At 42.6% G+C, this 17293-nt stretch overlaps 2 protein-coding genes across 6 annotated transcripts in view; both read right to left on the minus strand.

Moving 5' to 3' along the window:
* The window catches only part of col6a4a (collagen, type VI, alpha 4a), a 72827-nt gene extending 69225 nt beyond the window's left edge, over positions 1–3602 (minus strand). The window contains exons 1-2 of the mRNA XM_039618979.1: positions 3539–3602; positions 934–1036 (exon numbers count right to left, since the gene is read on the minus strand). The gene's annotated coding sequence lies outside the window, so the exon portion shown is untranslated. The remainder of the gene's footprint in view (positions 1–933; positions 1037–3538) is intronic.
* The window catches only part of LOC120442493 (collagen alpha-4(VI) chain-like), a 44107-nt gene continuing 30412 nt past the window's right edge, over positions 3599–17293 (minus strand). For 3 of the 5 annotated variants that reach the window (XM_039618984.1, XM_039618985.1, XM_039618983.1), the window contains 2 exons: positions 8660–8707; positions 3972–4391 (listed from right to left, as the gene is read on the minus strand). In XM_039618984.1, coding sequence (XP_039474918.1) covers positions 4231–4391; positions 8660–8707 — 209 coding nt within the window. In that variant the 3' untranslated portion in view covers positions 3972–4230. Of the gene's footprint in view, positions 3726–3971; positions 4392–8659; positions 8708–17293 lie in introns of those variants that run through there. The other 2 variants (XR_005614724.1, XM_039618986.1) reach the window with 2 other exon arrangements.

Raw genomic sequence — 17293 nt, forward strand, 5'->3', positions numbered from 1 at the left:
ATTCAGACGTGTGTGTTTTAAATAACTGCATGATGAAGATGAGATGTGATGCTGATTGTCTCTGCGGTGAGACGCCAGAAAATGATCTGAAGTCAGCCGTTTAGAATAAAGAGGCAGTTTCACTTCACACACTCAGACAGCTTGAACTGCACCCAGGCCGTAAACTTCCTACTACAAACCTTAACAGATCAAACTTTGTCATGCAGAGTGTGCACGTGACAGCAGCCAGTCTGCTGAACTACAGGCCCAGTATCACACTGAGACAGCTGCCAGATCAGGAAATCTCCCAGCTTTGATGAGAAAGCGATCAAGTTGCAGAAAACACAGCAGATGGGTGACAGAAGAAGACAATAAGAAGTCTACACCGATGTGCTGGTGAGGAGCTAATAATGCTAACAGTCCTCCAGCTTAAGCAGCCATGTTTGCCTCTGCCTCCTGATATGAGCCACAGAAACTGTTAAAGTCTCCCACCTCTCCAGAACATTAAGTACAATTCAGTTTCATTTATAAAGCAACAGCAGCTGCCTCAGGCTGTTTGGTATTGTAAGGTAAGGATCTACCATAAAACACCTGCATGTACAGTTATTCCTTCTTTCTCTCTGATCGTTGAATCTTCTGAAAATTAATTCAGGAGTTATAAAGTTTCTGCATCATCCTGTGAACAAGTTCATGGGAGTCTATGGGGGCTAACTCACTGCTGCCTCTGCTGGACATCAGAGGAACTGCAGTCACAGTAGATGTCACCTGTTTGGTTTGTGTCATGAAGTTTTTGTGTCTGTGTGATGCACTCAGACTATTTACACAGCTTGCTAACCAAGCTAACTAGCATCAGCTGATTAATATGGCCACGCCCAGATTTAAAACAAACAAACAAACAGCCTTCAGAACTGGACTCCACTAACCGATGGCTGCTGTCATGGTGGAGTGACATACCTCCGTCCTGAGAAATGAACAGTGCTCCTGTTGGCTGGCAGAGCTGGTCCTGCAGCAGCTGTCAGTGTTGAAGGTCACGTGACACCCGAGCCCCAAACCAAAGCTGTGGAACAAAAAAACAAAAAGTGTCACGTAGACCAGATGATGATCAGAAATATTTCTTTGAGAATAAAGTATCAGCAGAAATATAGAAGACTGCAGGAACCTGTGCGTGGATGCACCAGTGACGGCAGCATCGTCCTGCTCTGAGCCTGCGTCACACCACAGGAAGTTCATTGCAGGAATCACTGTGGAGCTTTTACAGCTCACTGAACGAAAACGAATGACATTTAATCTCAGACCTCAAAAAAGTTCAAAATCCTGAAGGAACAAATGCAATTTTGTGACGAACCACATTTAAAGTCAATCAGCTCTGATATTTTACCAACACTGGACCCCAAGTCATATAAAAACCTCATTGAAATGTTTAATCTAAATGAAAATGACTTAATCTCAGTTAGTCTTCCAACCAAACAAGCTAAACCCACACTCACCGCTCCGGCTGTCGGCAGGAAAAATAAACAATGGCATTAATCACTGGTCAGATATCAGAGGAAAGAGTGTCTGCTGTGGACCCTTCCCTGTGGATTATGGTGCTCTTTGCTGGCCTTTCAGGGGTGTGGATATTACAACAAAGATCACAGGCATGACCTCACAAATGTGTACACACACACACACACACACACACACACACACACACACACACACACACACACACACACACACACACACACACAAACACACACACGTCTGAATTTAAAGACAGACCAGAGACACGCGCACGTGTTCAGAAAACACTAAAGTTTTTACACACAAACACTAAATATCTAAATGTGGACATTTTGATAACCCTTCATACTGCATCACAACATGATGGTGGATGAACATTTACCACCACCTCCATCTCCACCTGCTACAACAGGACCAATGGTGTGCTCTGTGACAGAGGTAATGCAGAGAGGGGTGGAGCTCTTACTAACCTTGAATGACAGTAAAACAGAAGTTATTGTCTTTGACAGCCATATTCCATTGAACCAGTTAACTGTTACCCTTGGCCCACTTGCCAGCTACCTCTCCAACGTTGTAAGAGACCTTGGGGTACTCCTGGATAGCTCTTTCAAACTAGAGAAACAAGTATCTACTGTGGTTAAATCCAGCTTCTATCAGTTACGTCAAATTGCTAAAGCTAAGCCTTTCCTCTCCCACAAGGACCTTGAAAAGCTTATTCATGCATTCATTACCCCTAGACTGGACTATTGTAACTCCCTCTATTTAGGCCTCCCTCACTCCTCTCTTCACCGGTTGCAATTAGTACAGAACTCTGCTGCTGCGCCTTTTATCGGGTGCGAGAATGCATGATCATATGACTCCAGTTTTAGCCAAGTTACACTGGCTCCCTGTGAAATTTCGCATTGATTTTAAAATTCTTTTACTCACTTATAAAATCTTAAATAACATGGCCCCTAGCTATTTAACAGAACTTCTTCATTTGTATAATCCCATAAAAGCATTAAGATCTTCAAACTAGATGCTCTTAATGCAACCTAAGTCTAGGTTGAAAACCAGAGGTGACCGTGCCTTTGCCATTGCAGCTCCTAGACTGTGGAACAACCTCCCTATTGCCATTCGCTCTTCTGAGACTGTTCAGTCTTTTAAATCTCGTTTAAAGACCCATCTTTTCACTCTGGCTCTGATGTAAGATAGTTTGATTATCATTTGGTTGGTTTTTATGGCTGTCTCCTCCTGCGTTGTATCTTTCTTATCTTATTTTTATCTGTCTTATTTTATCTTTTAATTTGTGAAGCACTTTGATCATAACTGTTGTTTTTAAATGTGCTATATAAATAAATTTTGATTTGATTTGATTTGATACTAATGATGAGTGAGTCTTTCTGTGACTGAAGCTCTGAGAGGTTCTGAGAGGCCTGCTGACTGCTTCTCAGGTGTTTCAGAGCCACCTTGTGGCAGGAACACAGCACAGCTGTACAGCTGCTGCATGTTTCAGCATCTTTGACCTGAACACAGAGATTTAAACTCGTTAATCCAAAATGCTGCAGCAAGAGTCCTGACAGGGACTAGAAATACAGAGCAGATTTCTCCTGTATTGGCTTCCCTTCATTGGCTTCCTGTTAAATCCAGAATTTATAATCCTGCTCCTCACATACAAGGTCTTAAATAATCAGGACCCAACAGAACACAGTTTTAGCTCATTTCAGAACACCAGCAGATGTTAAAAAGATGCTGAAGGCTCACGTCCTCCAGTAAGACACTCACTCACTGTTTCTGTTCATGTGCCAAAACTAAAACATCATAAGACCCTGGCTGCTGCTGCAGCTGCTGCAGCAGCTGCAGCAGGATTCAGGAGACAGACACTATCTCTACTTTTAAAATCAGGCTTCAAACTTTCCTTTTTGCTAAAGCATATAGTTAGGGCTGGACCAGGTGACCCTGAATCCTCCATTAGTTATGCTGCAATAGACGTAGGCTGCCGGGGATTCCCATGATGCATTGGGTGTTTCTTCTTCACTCAGTATGTGTTAATAGACCTCTCTGCATTGAATCATACCTGTTATTAATCTCTGTTTCTCTTCCACAGCATGTCTTTATCCTGTCTTCCTTCTCCGGTCGCAGCAGATGGCCCCGCCCCTTCCTGAGCCTGGTTCTGTCGGAGGTTTCTTCCTGTTAAAAGGGAGTTTTTCCTTCCCACTGTCGCCAGGTGCTGTTCACAGGGGATTGTGTGATGAGGTTTTCTCCTGAATATCGTAGAGAAGCATAAAAATCACTTTGACGACACTCTTGTTGTGATTTGGTGCCATCTGCTAAACTTGAATGGAACTTTTTTTGCTGCTTATTTTAAATGAAGTTAATTGATTGGTTGTGTTCACTGAAGCTGCAGACAAAGGAGTTTGAACTCATCATCAAGAAACAAAGAAACCTGAGAATGAAAGGACGTTTCTGAATGTGTTTAGACAGATGGAAGAGACACTGACACACGAAGTTTGACTTTTTAATAACATTTTAATCAGAAACTTTAACAGAGTTTGTAGCATGCATGTAGCTTATAGCATGCATGTAGCTTATAGCATGCATGTAGCTTATAGCATGCATGTGACAAAGAAACACTGACGTGATGGTTTTCAGTCCTCGAACAGTTTAAACGATCCTGGGTGTGTTTCTGCTCCCAGGTCGCCGGCTCTTCACGATGCTCGTGTTTGATGGAGGACGCCGGCCTAGCTCCACCTCCTCATCACTGCGGTGTCAGGCAAACGCTCTCGCACTCATCCTGCGTCTCAAAGCGGTTTTTGTTGCCGCCGCAGCCGCCGTACCAGAAACGAGAGCAGGCGCCCTGTTTGTGGTCAAAGAACCACCACACGTGTAATCCTGACAGTGGCCGACGTCCTCGCTCAGGAGACACACGTCTGCGTGAGGCGAGAAGGAAAGAGGTTACCGTGGTATCATTAGGAATCATCTCAACTCTTCATCCTGAATTCAAACAGATCTCATAACACAGCAGATACAAACGTGACGATGGCTGTAAGAAAAGTCTGAGTTCTGTTCGAAATGATCAGAACTCGGACTGTGAACTGTGGGGTGTGGCAGCTTTCCACAGCGGTGCACTTGGATAAAACCCACTAAGGATGAGGTAAAAATAACAAGAGCAAACTCCAGAGGTGTGACGAAGAGACGGCTCTGATGACAGCTTCTCACCAGCCACTTATCAGCAAGTAACCCAGACTGCCCATGGCACAGGGGGAGGGGCTTCAGCACGTACTGACCAGAGTCAGCAGCTTTGATTTTTAATGGATTATGAACTTTAAGCTGCTGTGGATGAGCAGCAGCCTTAACTGTTGATGTGCGACCAGAAGTCACGAAGGATATTTATGTAAGGACCACCTGTGAACCGAGGACGGTCTAAGAACACATCTCACAGCCACTCCCCCACTCTGTGAATGGTGCTTGTGGTCGTTCGTGGTCATGACAGTTTGCACATGAATGATCATGACAATGAGCTTGTGGCTCGTTGTTAGGCCGTCGTGATGCGAGCTCAGGAGGAGACGCAGCCCTGTCAGCATGCAGACACCTGAGGGGCTGAATGAGCTGGAAGCAGCTGTTCACACGGCTGGACTCACCATGTGACGAGTGATAAAAGCACTGCTTCTCTTTCTTGGTGTAACTCCATTTTATTCTTTAACTTTTAAGAGACTCAAACTGGAGTCACAGCTCATTACAGTGGACTCACACTGTGTACTATTCTTGTTGTGCGAGCGCTTTGCAACTTGTTATTGTTGTTCATGTACACACTTCTCCTGTTTGTCATTTTTCCTTCGGTCTAATATTTATATTTCATTCCAGAAGGAAACACTGTTAAATGTTCAGTTTCTATGCCATATGCTAAAACAAGATCTAGAGTGTGATTAAAGTGGTGGGTGGGTTTTTTTACATTTTGAGAGAAGCCAATTGAGTCTAATAACAGATTAAATGCCATGTTGAGGCTGTCATTTTTAGCATCTACATGGATGTTAAAATCACCCACAATAATTATTTTATCTGAGCTGAGCACTAAATCAGATAAAAAGTCTGAGAAATCAGAGAGAAACTCTGTGTAAGGCCCAGGTGGACGATAGATGATAACAAGTAAGACTGGTTTCTGAGTTTTACAGGGAGTGCAGAATTATTAGGCAAATGAGTATTTTGTCCACATCATCCTCTTCATGCATGTTGTCTTACTCCAAGCTGTATAGGCTCGAAAGCCTACTACCAATTAAGCATATTAGGTGATGTGCATCTCTGTAATGAGAAGGGGTGTGGTCTAATGACATCAACACCCTATATCAGGTGTGCATAATTATTAGGCAACTTCCTTTCCTTTGGCAAAATGGGTCAAAAGAAGGACTTGACAGGCTCAGAAAAGTCAAAAATAGTGAGATATCTTGCAGAGGGATGCAGCAGTCTTAAAATTGCAAAGCTTCTGAAGCGTGATCATCGAACAATCAAGCGTTTCATTCAAAATAGTCAACAGGGTCGCAAGAAGCGTGTGGAAAAACCAAGGCGCAAAATAACTGCCCATGAACTGAGAAAAGTCAAGCGTGCAGCTGCCAAGATGCCACTTGCCACCAGTTTGGCCATATTTCAGAGCTGCAACATCACTGGAGTGCCCAAAAGCACAAGGTGTGCAATACTCATGGCCAAGGTAAGAAAGGCTGAAAGAGCGACCACCACTGAACAAGACACACAAGCTGAAACGTCAAGACTGGGCCAAGAAATATCTCAAGACTGATTTTTCTAAGGTTTTATGGACTGATGAAATGAGAGTGAGTCTTGATGGGCCAGATGGATGGGCCCGTGGCTGGATTGGTAAAGGGCAGAGAGCTCCAGTCCCACTCAGACGCCAGCAAGGTGGAGGTGGAGTACTGGTTTGGGCTGGTATCATCAAAGATGAGCTTGTGGGGTCTTTTCGGGTTGAGGATGGAGTCAAGCTCAACTCCCAGTCCTACTGCCAGTTTCTGGAAGACACCTTCTTCAAGCAGTGGTACAGGAAGAAGTCTGCATCCTTCAAGAAAAACATGATTTTCATGCAGGACAATGCTCCATCACACGCAGCGTCCAAGTACTCCACAGCGTGGCTGGCAAGAAAGGGTATAAAAGAAGAAGAAAAACTAATGACATGGCCTCCTTGTTCACCTGATCTGAACCCCATTGAGAACCTGTGGTCCATCATCAAATGTGAGATTTACAAGGAGGGAAAACAGTACACCTCTCTGAACAGTGTCTGGGAGGCTGTGGTTGCTGCTGCACGCAATGTTGATGGTGAACAGATCAAAACACTGACAGAATCCATGGATGGCAGGCTTTTGAGTGTCCTTGCAAAGAAAGGTGGCTATATTGGTCGCTGATTGGTTTTGTTTTGTTTTGAATGTCAGAAATGTATATTTGTGAATGTGGAGATGTTATATTGGTTTCACTGGTAAAATAAATCATTGAAATGAGTATATATTTGTTTTTGTTAAGTTGCCTAATAATTATGCACAGTAATAGTCACCTGCACACACAGATATCCCCCTAAAATAGCTCAAACTAAAAACAAACTAAAAACTACTTCCAAAAACATTCAGCTTTGATATTAATGAGTTTTTTGGGTTCATTGAGAACATGGTTGTTGTTCAATAATAAAATTATTCCTCAAAAATACAACTTGCCTAATAATTCTGCACTCCCTGTAATGTGAGGATAAAATAATGAAGAGTAATGAGAGGGACTTCAGCAATAGTTTGAAGGATTTCTATGTTATGTGAATTGCCCAAACATTGTGGTCATGCCAGGATATGCTCTACCCTTTAAAGGGGGCGAAGGGACAATTAAGTGAACTGTAAGTTGTGTGCTTAGAAACCAGGAGTAAGTTTTAAAGAGGAAACGGGTTAACCAATAGAGACTGTCTCCATAGAACTGATAAAAGTAATGTAGGACATTTTACTAGGACAAAGTTAATTATATCGGTTTTTATTTTACAGTAGTTATTGAGGGAGACAGTTAATTAGGTTAATTCATAAAATGAGTTAAAAATTTGATGATTGCAGACCAGGGGTCTCAAACTCCAGTCCTCGAGGGCCGCGTCAGCATGCAGTCACGTTCTATACTCTTGCTAATGACCTACTAATTGTATTCTGGTGTGTTGCAGCAGGGACACATGGAGGCTGTCCAAATTCGTAGACTCCTCCGAATGCAGCCGACAAATGCGTCCTCCTTTTCCCCAGATTTGAAGGATGGGTTGGGTGTGTCCTTCGTGGCCCACCATATCCCAGAATTCATAGCGCGGCCCAGCCAATTCCAGTTTCCAACAATGGCGGCCGCTACTAAGTTTTAATATTACTTTTATTAATCTTTCTGGGTCTCAAAATAAACTTTGAACATATTTTCAGGCGAGAATGCAGCTGTGTAAACTTAAAATATCTGCTCGGTTTATCAAGGTATCGCATATTTCCAAAAGTGCTTCGACGTTTTCGGAGACGTCTGTTACCCACCAGCTCGATAGCTGACCGGGAGGTCGAGGGTCACTAGAGCCGGCGAGAACGGCACAACTCCTGGCACATCATTTTCAGATCACCGCGGACTTTCGCTACTCAGGTTAAACGTCATATATAAGTCACTTAGACAACCTAAAAATGTTATTGTTTGGCTTTTTTCAGTGTTTTATTTGTTCCTGAGTAAATCTGTTTGGCTGAGATCAAAGTTATTAGATTAGATTAACTAAAACTTTATTAATCCTCCGGGTGGTTTTCACACAGCTGAATAAACGTCAAACAGAAAACTGATTAAACAGAAGTGTGAGACGGTCGAGAACTTACTCCAGTGTCCTGTTATATCTTAGATAGCAAGGAGCAGACGGCCGAGTTTATTAAACTCCTCTGAGACAGCGGTGACGCTGATCTGAAGGCTAGACCGTCCCATTTCACAGCCGTTTACTTCCGGCCTACCCGACCTTCTGAGGACCCGGCCCACGTAGACCGCAAAGGCCGGGTCCTCAGGAGGATGCAGCTCACAAACTTGGACATGGCTATGGAAAAGTTTCAGGACAGCGGCCCTCGAGGACCCCTGGTGTATTGCCTGCATTTCTCAAACTGAGCGTTCTTCCCGTCATCGTAGCAAAGAAGAGAAAGGACAGCGTGACTGAGAGCAGGTGGATGCTCACCTGTGGACACAAAACTGTGCAGCTGCTTCGTCAGCTCCACGTTCACATCTGTCAGAGACCAAACAGTCAGCCAGGAGTGTGAGTTAAAGCTGCAGAGCTTCAGTGAAGCAGCTTTCATTACAGCACTTTACAACACCACAGGCTGAGTTACATCCACAGGGGAGAAATAAACAGCAACACAGACAGCCCTAAACAGGCCAGTGATCCGAGTGTGTGTGCTTGTAATGATGCGGACTCACTGACGAGTTAATCTGAACCATTCGTGGTTAAAGTCTGTTTGTTTTTAACTAATTGGAAACAAATTTCCAATAAAGTCAGAGAAGCACTCGACGTGTCGGGTTCTGCCTGTACAGTCTATCAGCAAATTATTGGAAAATAAATTCAGATCTTTATTATGAAAATGACAGATTTCTGTTTTAAAAGGTCTGCAATGATCTCCTGGGGCAGGGCGTCGTCCCTTTCATACTGTGGGCCTAACATGTTACTTAATACACTCAAGTAAGCACTTAAAAAGTCGTAAACCATCTGATGACACCAGAATAATCAACAGCAGCCACGTGGAGAGTCAGACCGGACTGTAGCAAACACACACTCTCTTTACCCAACATGACAACACACCACCAGCTCTACGTCATCAGTCATCTGTTTCCACCCCGCTTTCACACTGACCACTAGTAGTCTCCTCATCAGGGAGCATTTCGATTGGTTGTCACTTGAAGAGCCTGTCCTTCGTCACAAGCAGAGATAAACATGCTTACATCCTGATACTAAAGCTGTTTTTGTTGCTATAGATAATTTCCCCTTCATAACAGCTGGAGGATGTTTTCAGAACTCTGAACTGTATCCAGACTTAAAGTCTTCATTATTATTACAGGCGGACGTAAAACACAGTTAGCTGTAGCTGCTGTTCTGTTCGGCTTCACCTCAGCAAACTGGAGACATCTGACCAATAAGATGGCTTTGTGAGGAAAATGAGGCAGGTTTAAAGTCACAGTAAAAAGCACCAGGAAAAAAATAGGTATACAGCTTGTGTCACTGAAGAATGTAGTTTGATTGATGACCCCAGCCTTGACCTTTTGACCCCTCCCCTCCCCCACTGGAAGTGTGTAATTTGATCCCTAAGCGTGACGAATTGCATCCGCACCTTGTGTCAAAATTTGATTGATGACCCTAGCCTTGACCTTTTGACCCCTCCCCTCCCCCACAGGAAGTGTGTAATATGATCCATAATCGCGCCACCTGTTGTGAGAAAAAAAATTAAAAAAAGTTTTTAGAGGGAGGGGGGTCTGCGGAGGGAGGAGAATAAAAACAGAGAGGAGGGCGCACTATGCACAGACGCAAGATGGATCCTTTCATTCTGCAGCCCTCTGTACTTGGACGGGGAAGAGATCTGGGGATCAGAGAGGGGGGTATGGTTCCTGGGGTGAAGCATCAGATTTCTGTTGAGTCAGTGCTGTATAGAGACAGAGCAGCAGTTAGTTTTCCACAGACAGCAGTTTGAATTCTGTTTAAATATTATGACAATTTTCTCAGTATTTCTTTTTACAATAGCGGATGTATTTTACTTTCTTATATGACAGGCACAATAAAATAAAAAACTTTAAGATTATCTGCCTAGCAACAAATTGCATTTTATATAGAGTGGGGTGGAGGCAGGCTACACCATCGCTTGTAATGAAAAGAAGAACTTTCTATCCGCTTGTAACCTACAGACCACCCACCTCGTATATGTAAACCTTAGAGGAAAAAAAAGCAGCGCACATATTCAGAAATCGGCCTTACTTAAACAATTAAAACACCAGGTATTTTGGTTTTGTGCAGCCACTCCTTCTCAGACCAAAGTAAAACGTTTTTCTTCATTTTTTTGAGCTACTTTTACAATGGGTTTTCTCAATAGACAGAAACCCTAAAAGAAAGCGGCCTTGTTTTACGCACATCAAGAAGGAGTCAGGCGATCGCCGGTTCATCCCGGTCAATTACCTCCGAGAGATCGGGATGCTTCCTCCGTCTCGTACCATAAACGTATGAGAAAAAAAAAAACCCCCAGAGAATTTATTATTTTGGTAAGAGTGAGTGAGAGAGAGAGAGCGAATCGAACAAACTTTTCTACAACACGATATACCACTCCGGGTCAGGAGGGGCGATATAGCACGGACCGGTCAGATGACTACGCCGGATGGAAGCATAACCGGAAGCGTGGCAGGGAGTTTCCCTTTGACCTTCATCCTGCTCCATGATCAGCCGTTAAAACTTTCCCCAATATTGTAACAACAAAGTTAGTTTTTTAAGATCAGACAGGTCCCAAAACATTCCTTACACACAGTCACTGAATTAGCATCTGTGGCACAAATAAGCTTCAGGGACTGACTTGTTTTTTAGAACCGACCTTTGACACTTGGATGTTGGCTTAATTTTTACACAAAGAGAAATTTGACCCTAATAATAAAAACATGGTGAATACTTACCTCAACTTTGAAGGGTTTTTTCACAGCTATTTATTTAGAAAAAAAGTAAAACACGTTACAAGGACACAATGCACATTGCAGAGTACATGAATGGGAATTGCTCCTCTTTATACTTAGACGCCTCCCTAACAAATGCCGAGTCATCATCTCCATATCGTGTGTCCCACTTTTCAAGTTTCATTGAAGTGTGCACAAGATGTAAAACAATGTATTAGTTTTTTAAGTCCCCGGTCTAACAAGATGCCATTCATTTAGGAGACTAATCATTTTTTGATTTTAAATTGTGCTAACGCAGTAACATTAAAAATAAAACATATTAGAACTCTTTTTTTTTTGTTGTTGTTGTTGGACTCAAGAACAACTCGAGCATCTTTTTTTTCGGGAGCCGAACTAGGGCTTACAAGTTTGCCGTGCCCCTGGGGACCAGTGCGAGGTTGTGTGGCGTGGAGGGTCCAGACACTCCCACAGCACAGACTTTGCTATCCGCACAGAGCTTTTCTGGTGTGTCTCATGCAAAAGAGACAATACAGCTCACAGTAAGCCTGTCCTTTATAAATATCTCTTTGATTATTCAAACAGTGTTTAAATTGTGACTCCAAAAACATTTTATCTATGTTAAAATATACAGATGTATATATTTCAAGTTTTTTAGCTTAAACAGACATTTTACAAAGTATTGACTCAGGGGGCTGAATAATTACGCACACCCCACTTTGCAGTTATTTATTTGTAAAAAATGTTTGGAATCATGTTTGATTTTCGTTCCACTTCTCACGTGTACACCACTTTGTATTGGTCTTTGACCTGGAATTCCAAAAAAATTGATTCATGTTTGTGGCTGTAATGTGACAAAATGTGGAAAAGTTCAAGGGGGCCGAACACTTTTGCAAGCCACTGTATCTTCTGTGCTAATCAATATTCAACTTATGCTTCAACTACCCCTTTGGCACTGGAAATTTGCACCAGATGGGCTTGAAACAAACCAAAGCAGATGTATTGGGCCTTTGAAAAGCCCATCTCTTGCACAGGAAACCAACAAATACCCAGGAAAAGGCAGAAGACATCAATGCGCAACGAAGCCTAAAAAACATATCTAATGGCTGTGTCTGATATTTTGTTGAACCAATCAAACAATAGTTAATATTCAGATCCTGAAGCAACTCTATGTTGCTTAAGGATGGATAGATTCAGGAAATTAGATTCAGGAAATTATAAAATGGTAACAGTGTTTTAAGGGAATGCATAAAACAGGACACATAACTTATTCTCAGTGAAGGAGGAAAATCAGAGAGGAAATCTTTTATTGATGACAGATATCTCAAGTGGTGATTTATAGCAGAGGTGAATGAGGCTTATAAGTTTAAAAATAAATAAATGCAGTAATCTGAGCATCAACCAGCCTCACTCAAGTTAAGTCGCTCAAATCTAAGAGGCAGGTTGAAATGTACATATATTTACAGCATTCATTTGAATTTTTTTCACCCCAGATGGTTTTCTGGAGGTGAAGCATTTCATTTCAAACAGGAGCACCGTGTGGGTTTAATACTGCAGCAAACCTGACAGTGTGGATTAACAGCTGCTCCATGCTTATCAATTCAAATGGCATCGCAACTTATTAAATGTTTATTTATGGCTGAAATCAAACAGTGACTGAAAGTTTGTTGTCTGTGTGGTTCAGCGATGATCAGTTCATCTGGTTTCCAGTTCCTAAAGATGTTATCAGGCACTAAGTGTGGACCAAGCTTAGAAATGAACCCAACATGGAGGTGCCAGGCACTGACAGTTCCTCTAACAACCACTTGAGGTGAGTCAGTCCCCACAGACTGTGCCTGCTACCTGTACCTGTGTACACACCCATACAACTTGTGGATGTGGCTTGCTAATCAGTGTTGCTAATGTTAGCTGATACCTTGGGACTCCTCAGAGTAGTCTAAAGCTTGTGAGATGGGAGAGCCACATTACCGGGAGTCTGAGGGTCCTCTCCCTTGAGTTTTAAGCATCACACACATTTCTTACATTCTAGTTATTTTGTATGCAGCATTTGAACACTTTTTGCACAATTTTATAGCTTAAATGTCTAAAAAAAATCAAAAATAACAGGGCAAATGTATCCACCCATTCTCTTCCGCTTATTCTTTGCAGGGTCGCGGGAGGGGCTGGAGCCTATCCGAGCTGTCTTAGAGGCGAGAGGCAGGGTTCTACCCATGAAAACATGGGGAGAACCTGCAAACTCCACACAGAAAGACCCCGGCCTGATGGTGGAATTCAACTCAGGACCTTCTTGTTGTGAGGCAACAGTGCTAAGTGCACAGTGCCAACTTTATCATCACTCTAGCCAAGAACCCAGAGTGATGATAAAGTTGAGTGCATGCCGACTCCAGCCGAGCAGCAGCAGCCTGAACTTGAACAGGTAACAAAGGCAATGATGGGCAGTCAGTCTCGCAGCCTCTGTTTCCATTTGTTCATGTTTCTATGGTAGAAATGACAGTAATGATCACGGTAATATTTAATTGTGTAAATATTAAAAAAAACATTCTATGTGTGTCCTCGATTGGATAGGAATTTCTGCTGGTGCGTGGGACTGCAGCCTAAGATTTATATTATTAACTGCTAATCATGTGACGGCATATTTCAGGTCATTTTATGGAGTAAAGTGAAAGTAATGTAACGAGTAGTGTAACAAACTGCTTTCTCTGGAGAGTAATGTAATGCATTACTTTTAAAAAGGTAACAAGTAACGTGTAATACTTTACTGCTTTTAAGTAACGACCACAACACTGGTCTAAGCTCAGTTAAGATATTATATTTACATTGTTACTGTGCGTCTTCATACTTTCAGTCAAGACAACTGATAGCTTTGAGACTGAAACATCACTGGAATCAGCTGGACTTCAGTTTGCACTCAGGCTAGAAGTGAAATCATGCAAATGTGCAGGTCCCGGTCCATGATTGTGTGGAATTATATTTTAAATTGTTTATTTACTTACTTAAAAAGGATAAAAAGAGGAGGGTGAGGCTGATAAATGAATAATGGCATCTTTAATATCAAGACTGTTTGCCTGCCGGCATGTGGTTGCACATTACTTGTCCAATTATTATGTATTTGCACCCAAAATGCTCACAGCCAAGAACCCCAGAGTTCCATAAGGCAGCCTGATGCTTACGGATCACGCAGCATGTAATAGCCGACTAACACTTTAAAGGTCACTGGTGTTTCAGAATCCTCTCTATTCTCCACATGCTCGCCAGATTGCTGCTGCTTTCCTTTGAAAACCTGAGTGTCTGTACATTTTTAAAACCTAACAGTTAAGTTTCCACTGACCAATAATCGCAATTTACATTTTTATCGAATGAGTAAAGCTATGTGACCACGAATGAGGCAAGAACTGAGATAAAAGAAGAGATGTCCCAGTGTTTTAAAGGACACCAATTATGCTCATTTTAGCCCCATATTTTCTATTCTTGGAATAGCTGAGAATGACTCAAAATTTAAAAAAAAAATCTTGACCTTATGTCTGAAAGAAATTGTTTTATTACCCTTCCACTGCCTTTAAACCAGCTATCTCCTGATTTGCTGCCCTGGTAAACAAAAAGAGTTGAACAGTAGGTGGGAGGAGCCAAAGCTGTCTGCCTTAAAAACAGCAGATATAAGGGATATCTGCTTTTACTGACATCATTCAGAGCAATGAATAGAAAATAATGTGTCAACTTAACCTCCTAAGACCGAACTCTTCCACAGCATGCATTTTAATTTCTCTTTGATATTTGGGCAAATTGGGACCCGATGAATGTAAAACAAAAGAATTACCAGATTTTTTTTTTACCTAATTTTTGTTTCTAAGAAAATTGAGAGCCACATATTAGGATAATCATTTAAAATTCCGATAGAACAGTAGCAATATAATGTCCTTATAAGTGGATATCAGGCCCTTGTAGAGCAAAATTGAGTATTTTGATCTAAATATCCCAAAATGTGATGTCCACATATGTGGATGCCAGGTCCTAGGAGGTTAAGGCAAATCTTTAAGTTGACACACATTACTTATACACATCTGTCTGTATCTGACCTCTTTGTTTTACACTTTTTTTTTATATGAGCAACCACTATTGTAATTTTTAAGCATTTTCTCGGATAACATTTATTTTACGGTAGTTGGAACATAAACACTGCATGCATAGAATAACCTGTCATATCTGATATGCTTGGAAACATTTTCTTCTCTCCTGGAAGTTATATTTCTAACACCATCTGTACAATTGCAAAATCCACCCATAGATTACATTTCAGGATTCTCTGAGCCATATCGTTCCCTTATGATGTCTCTACAACAGTCTGGCACCGCCTGCTCGGTATAGTAAATAGCTTGCAGTTGTCCTGGAACGACAGCTGATATTATCTACCTGTCTTCCGAGCATGGTCTGATGTATAGCAGCAGTCAGCTCTGCAGACAAAGACACCCAAAGAAAGCTTGGCTACTACACCGTGAGCTTTTTATAGTTAAGTAGCAGGATGTTTCAATCAATTCTTCATCTAATAGGCATTCACCATCATCACTAAGTGCTTAGAGCAGCTGGTCTTAGCACACTTCAAATCCTGTCTCCCCCCCACCCTGGACCCCCACCAATTTGCATACTGCCAGAACAGGAGCACAGAGGATGCAGTCTCCATCGCACTGCACTCTGTCCTCTCACACCTGGACAACAACAACACAGAATGCTGTTTATAGACTTCAGTTCAGCATTCAATACAATCCACCCCTCACAACTCATCAGGAAACTGACAGACCTGGGCATCAGTTCCCTCATCTGCAAATGGTTACTGGACTTCCTGACCAACCGCCCCCAACATGTCCGGCTGGATAACCGCTGCTCATCAACAATCACAATGAACACCGGTGTACCACAGGGCTGTGTGATGAGCCCTTTCCTCTACTCCCTCTTCACCCACGACTGCAGACCTGCTGATGGTTCCAACACCATCATTAAGTTTGCAGATGACACCACGGTGATTGGCCTCATCAGTGACAACGATGAGACCGCCTACAGGGAGGAGGTGGATCGTCTGGCTGAGTGGTGCGACACAAACAACCTGCTGCTTAACACTGAGAAGACCAAGGAGCTCATCGTGGACTACAGGAGGAATGCTGACCCACATCCACCCATCCACATTAAGGGGACGGCTGTGGAGCGTGTGAGCAGCTTCAAGTTCCTGGGAGTCCACATCTCCGAGGATCTCACCTGGACGACCAACTGCTCCAAGCTGGTCAAGAAGGCTCACCAGCGCCTCTTCTTCTTGAGGACTCTGAGGAAGAACCACCTGTCCTCAGACATCCTGGTGAACTTCTATCGCTGCACCATCGAGAGCATCCTGACCAACTGTATAACAGTCTGGTGCACGGGAACTGCTCTGCCTCGGACCGGAAGGCGTTGCAGAGGGTCGTGAAAACTGCCCAGCGCATCGCCGAGCACCACTTCCTGCCATAAAGGACATCTACAGGAAGCGGTGTCTGAAAAGGGCTGGGAAAATCATCAGAGACCCCAGTCACCCATCACATGGACTCTTCACCCTCCTGCCCTCTGGGAGGCGCTACAGGAGCCTCCGGACTAAGACCACCAGGTACCGGAACAGCTTCTTCCCCACAGCTGTCAGACTCCTGAACTCTGCCTCCTGACATCTGACCCACGTTAAACTCATGGACTGAACATACACACACCCACAACCACCTACACACACACACACACACACACACACACACACAACCACTAGCACTTTACCACTACTGTATAGTTCTGTGTAAATAATCATTCTGTACATACGATAATTTTTAATCCCACAACTGTTTATAACTTACATAGTTCACATTTCTGTATAACTGTATATCTCATATTTCTGTATAGTTTTTATTTCATATTTATATCCTGTTCATAGCCTGTACATACTTATAGTTATAGAATATTTATAACATACTTCACACTGTGTACATTATAACATACCATAATAGACCCATTTCTGTAATATACTTACATATTTATATTATTGCTAATATATATTGTAATATATCTATATCACGGCTAAAGCACTTTCTGGATGGATGCAAACTGCATTTCGTTGCCCTGTACCTGTGCATGTGCAATGACAATAAAGTTGAATTCTATTCTATTCTATCAG

This window comes from Oreochromis aureus, linkage group 11, assembly GCF_013358895.1.
Source record: "Oreochromis aureus strain Israel breed Guangdong linkage group 11, ZZ_aureus, whole genome shotgun sequence".
NCBI lineage: Eukaryota > Metazoa > Chordata > Actinopteri > Cichliformes > Cichlidae > Oreochromis > Oreochromis aureus.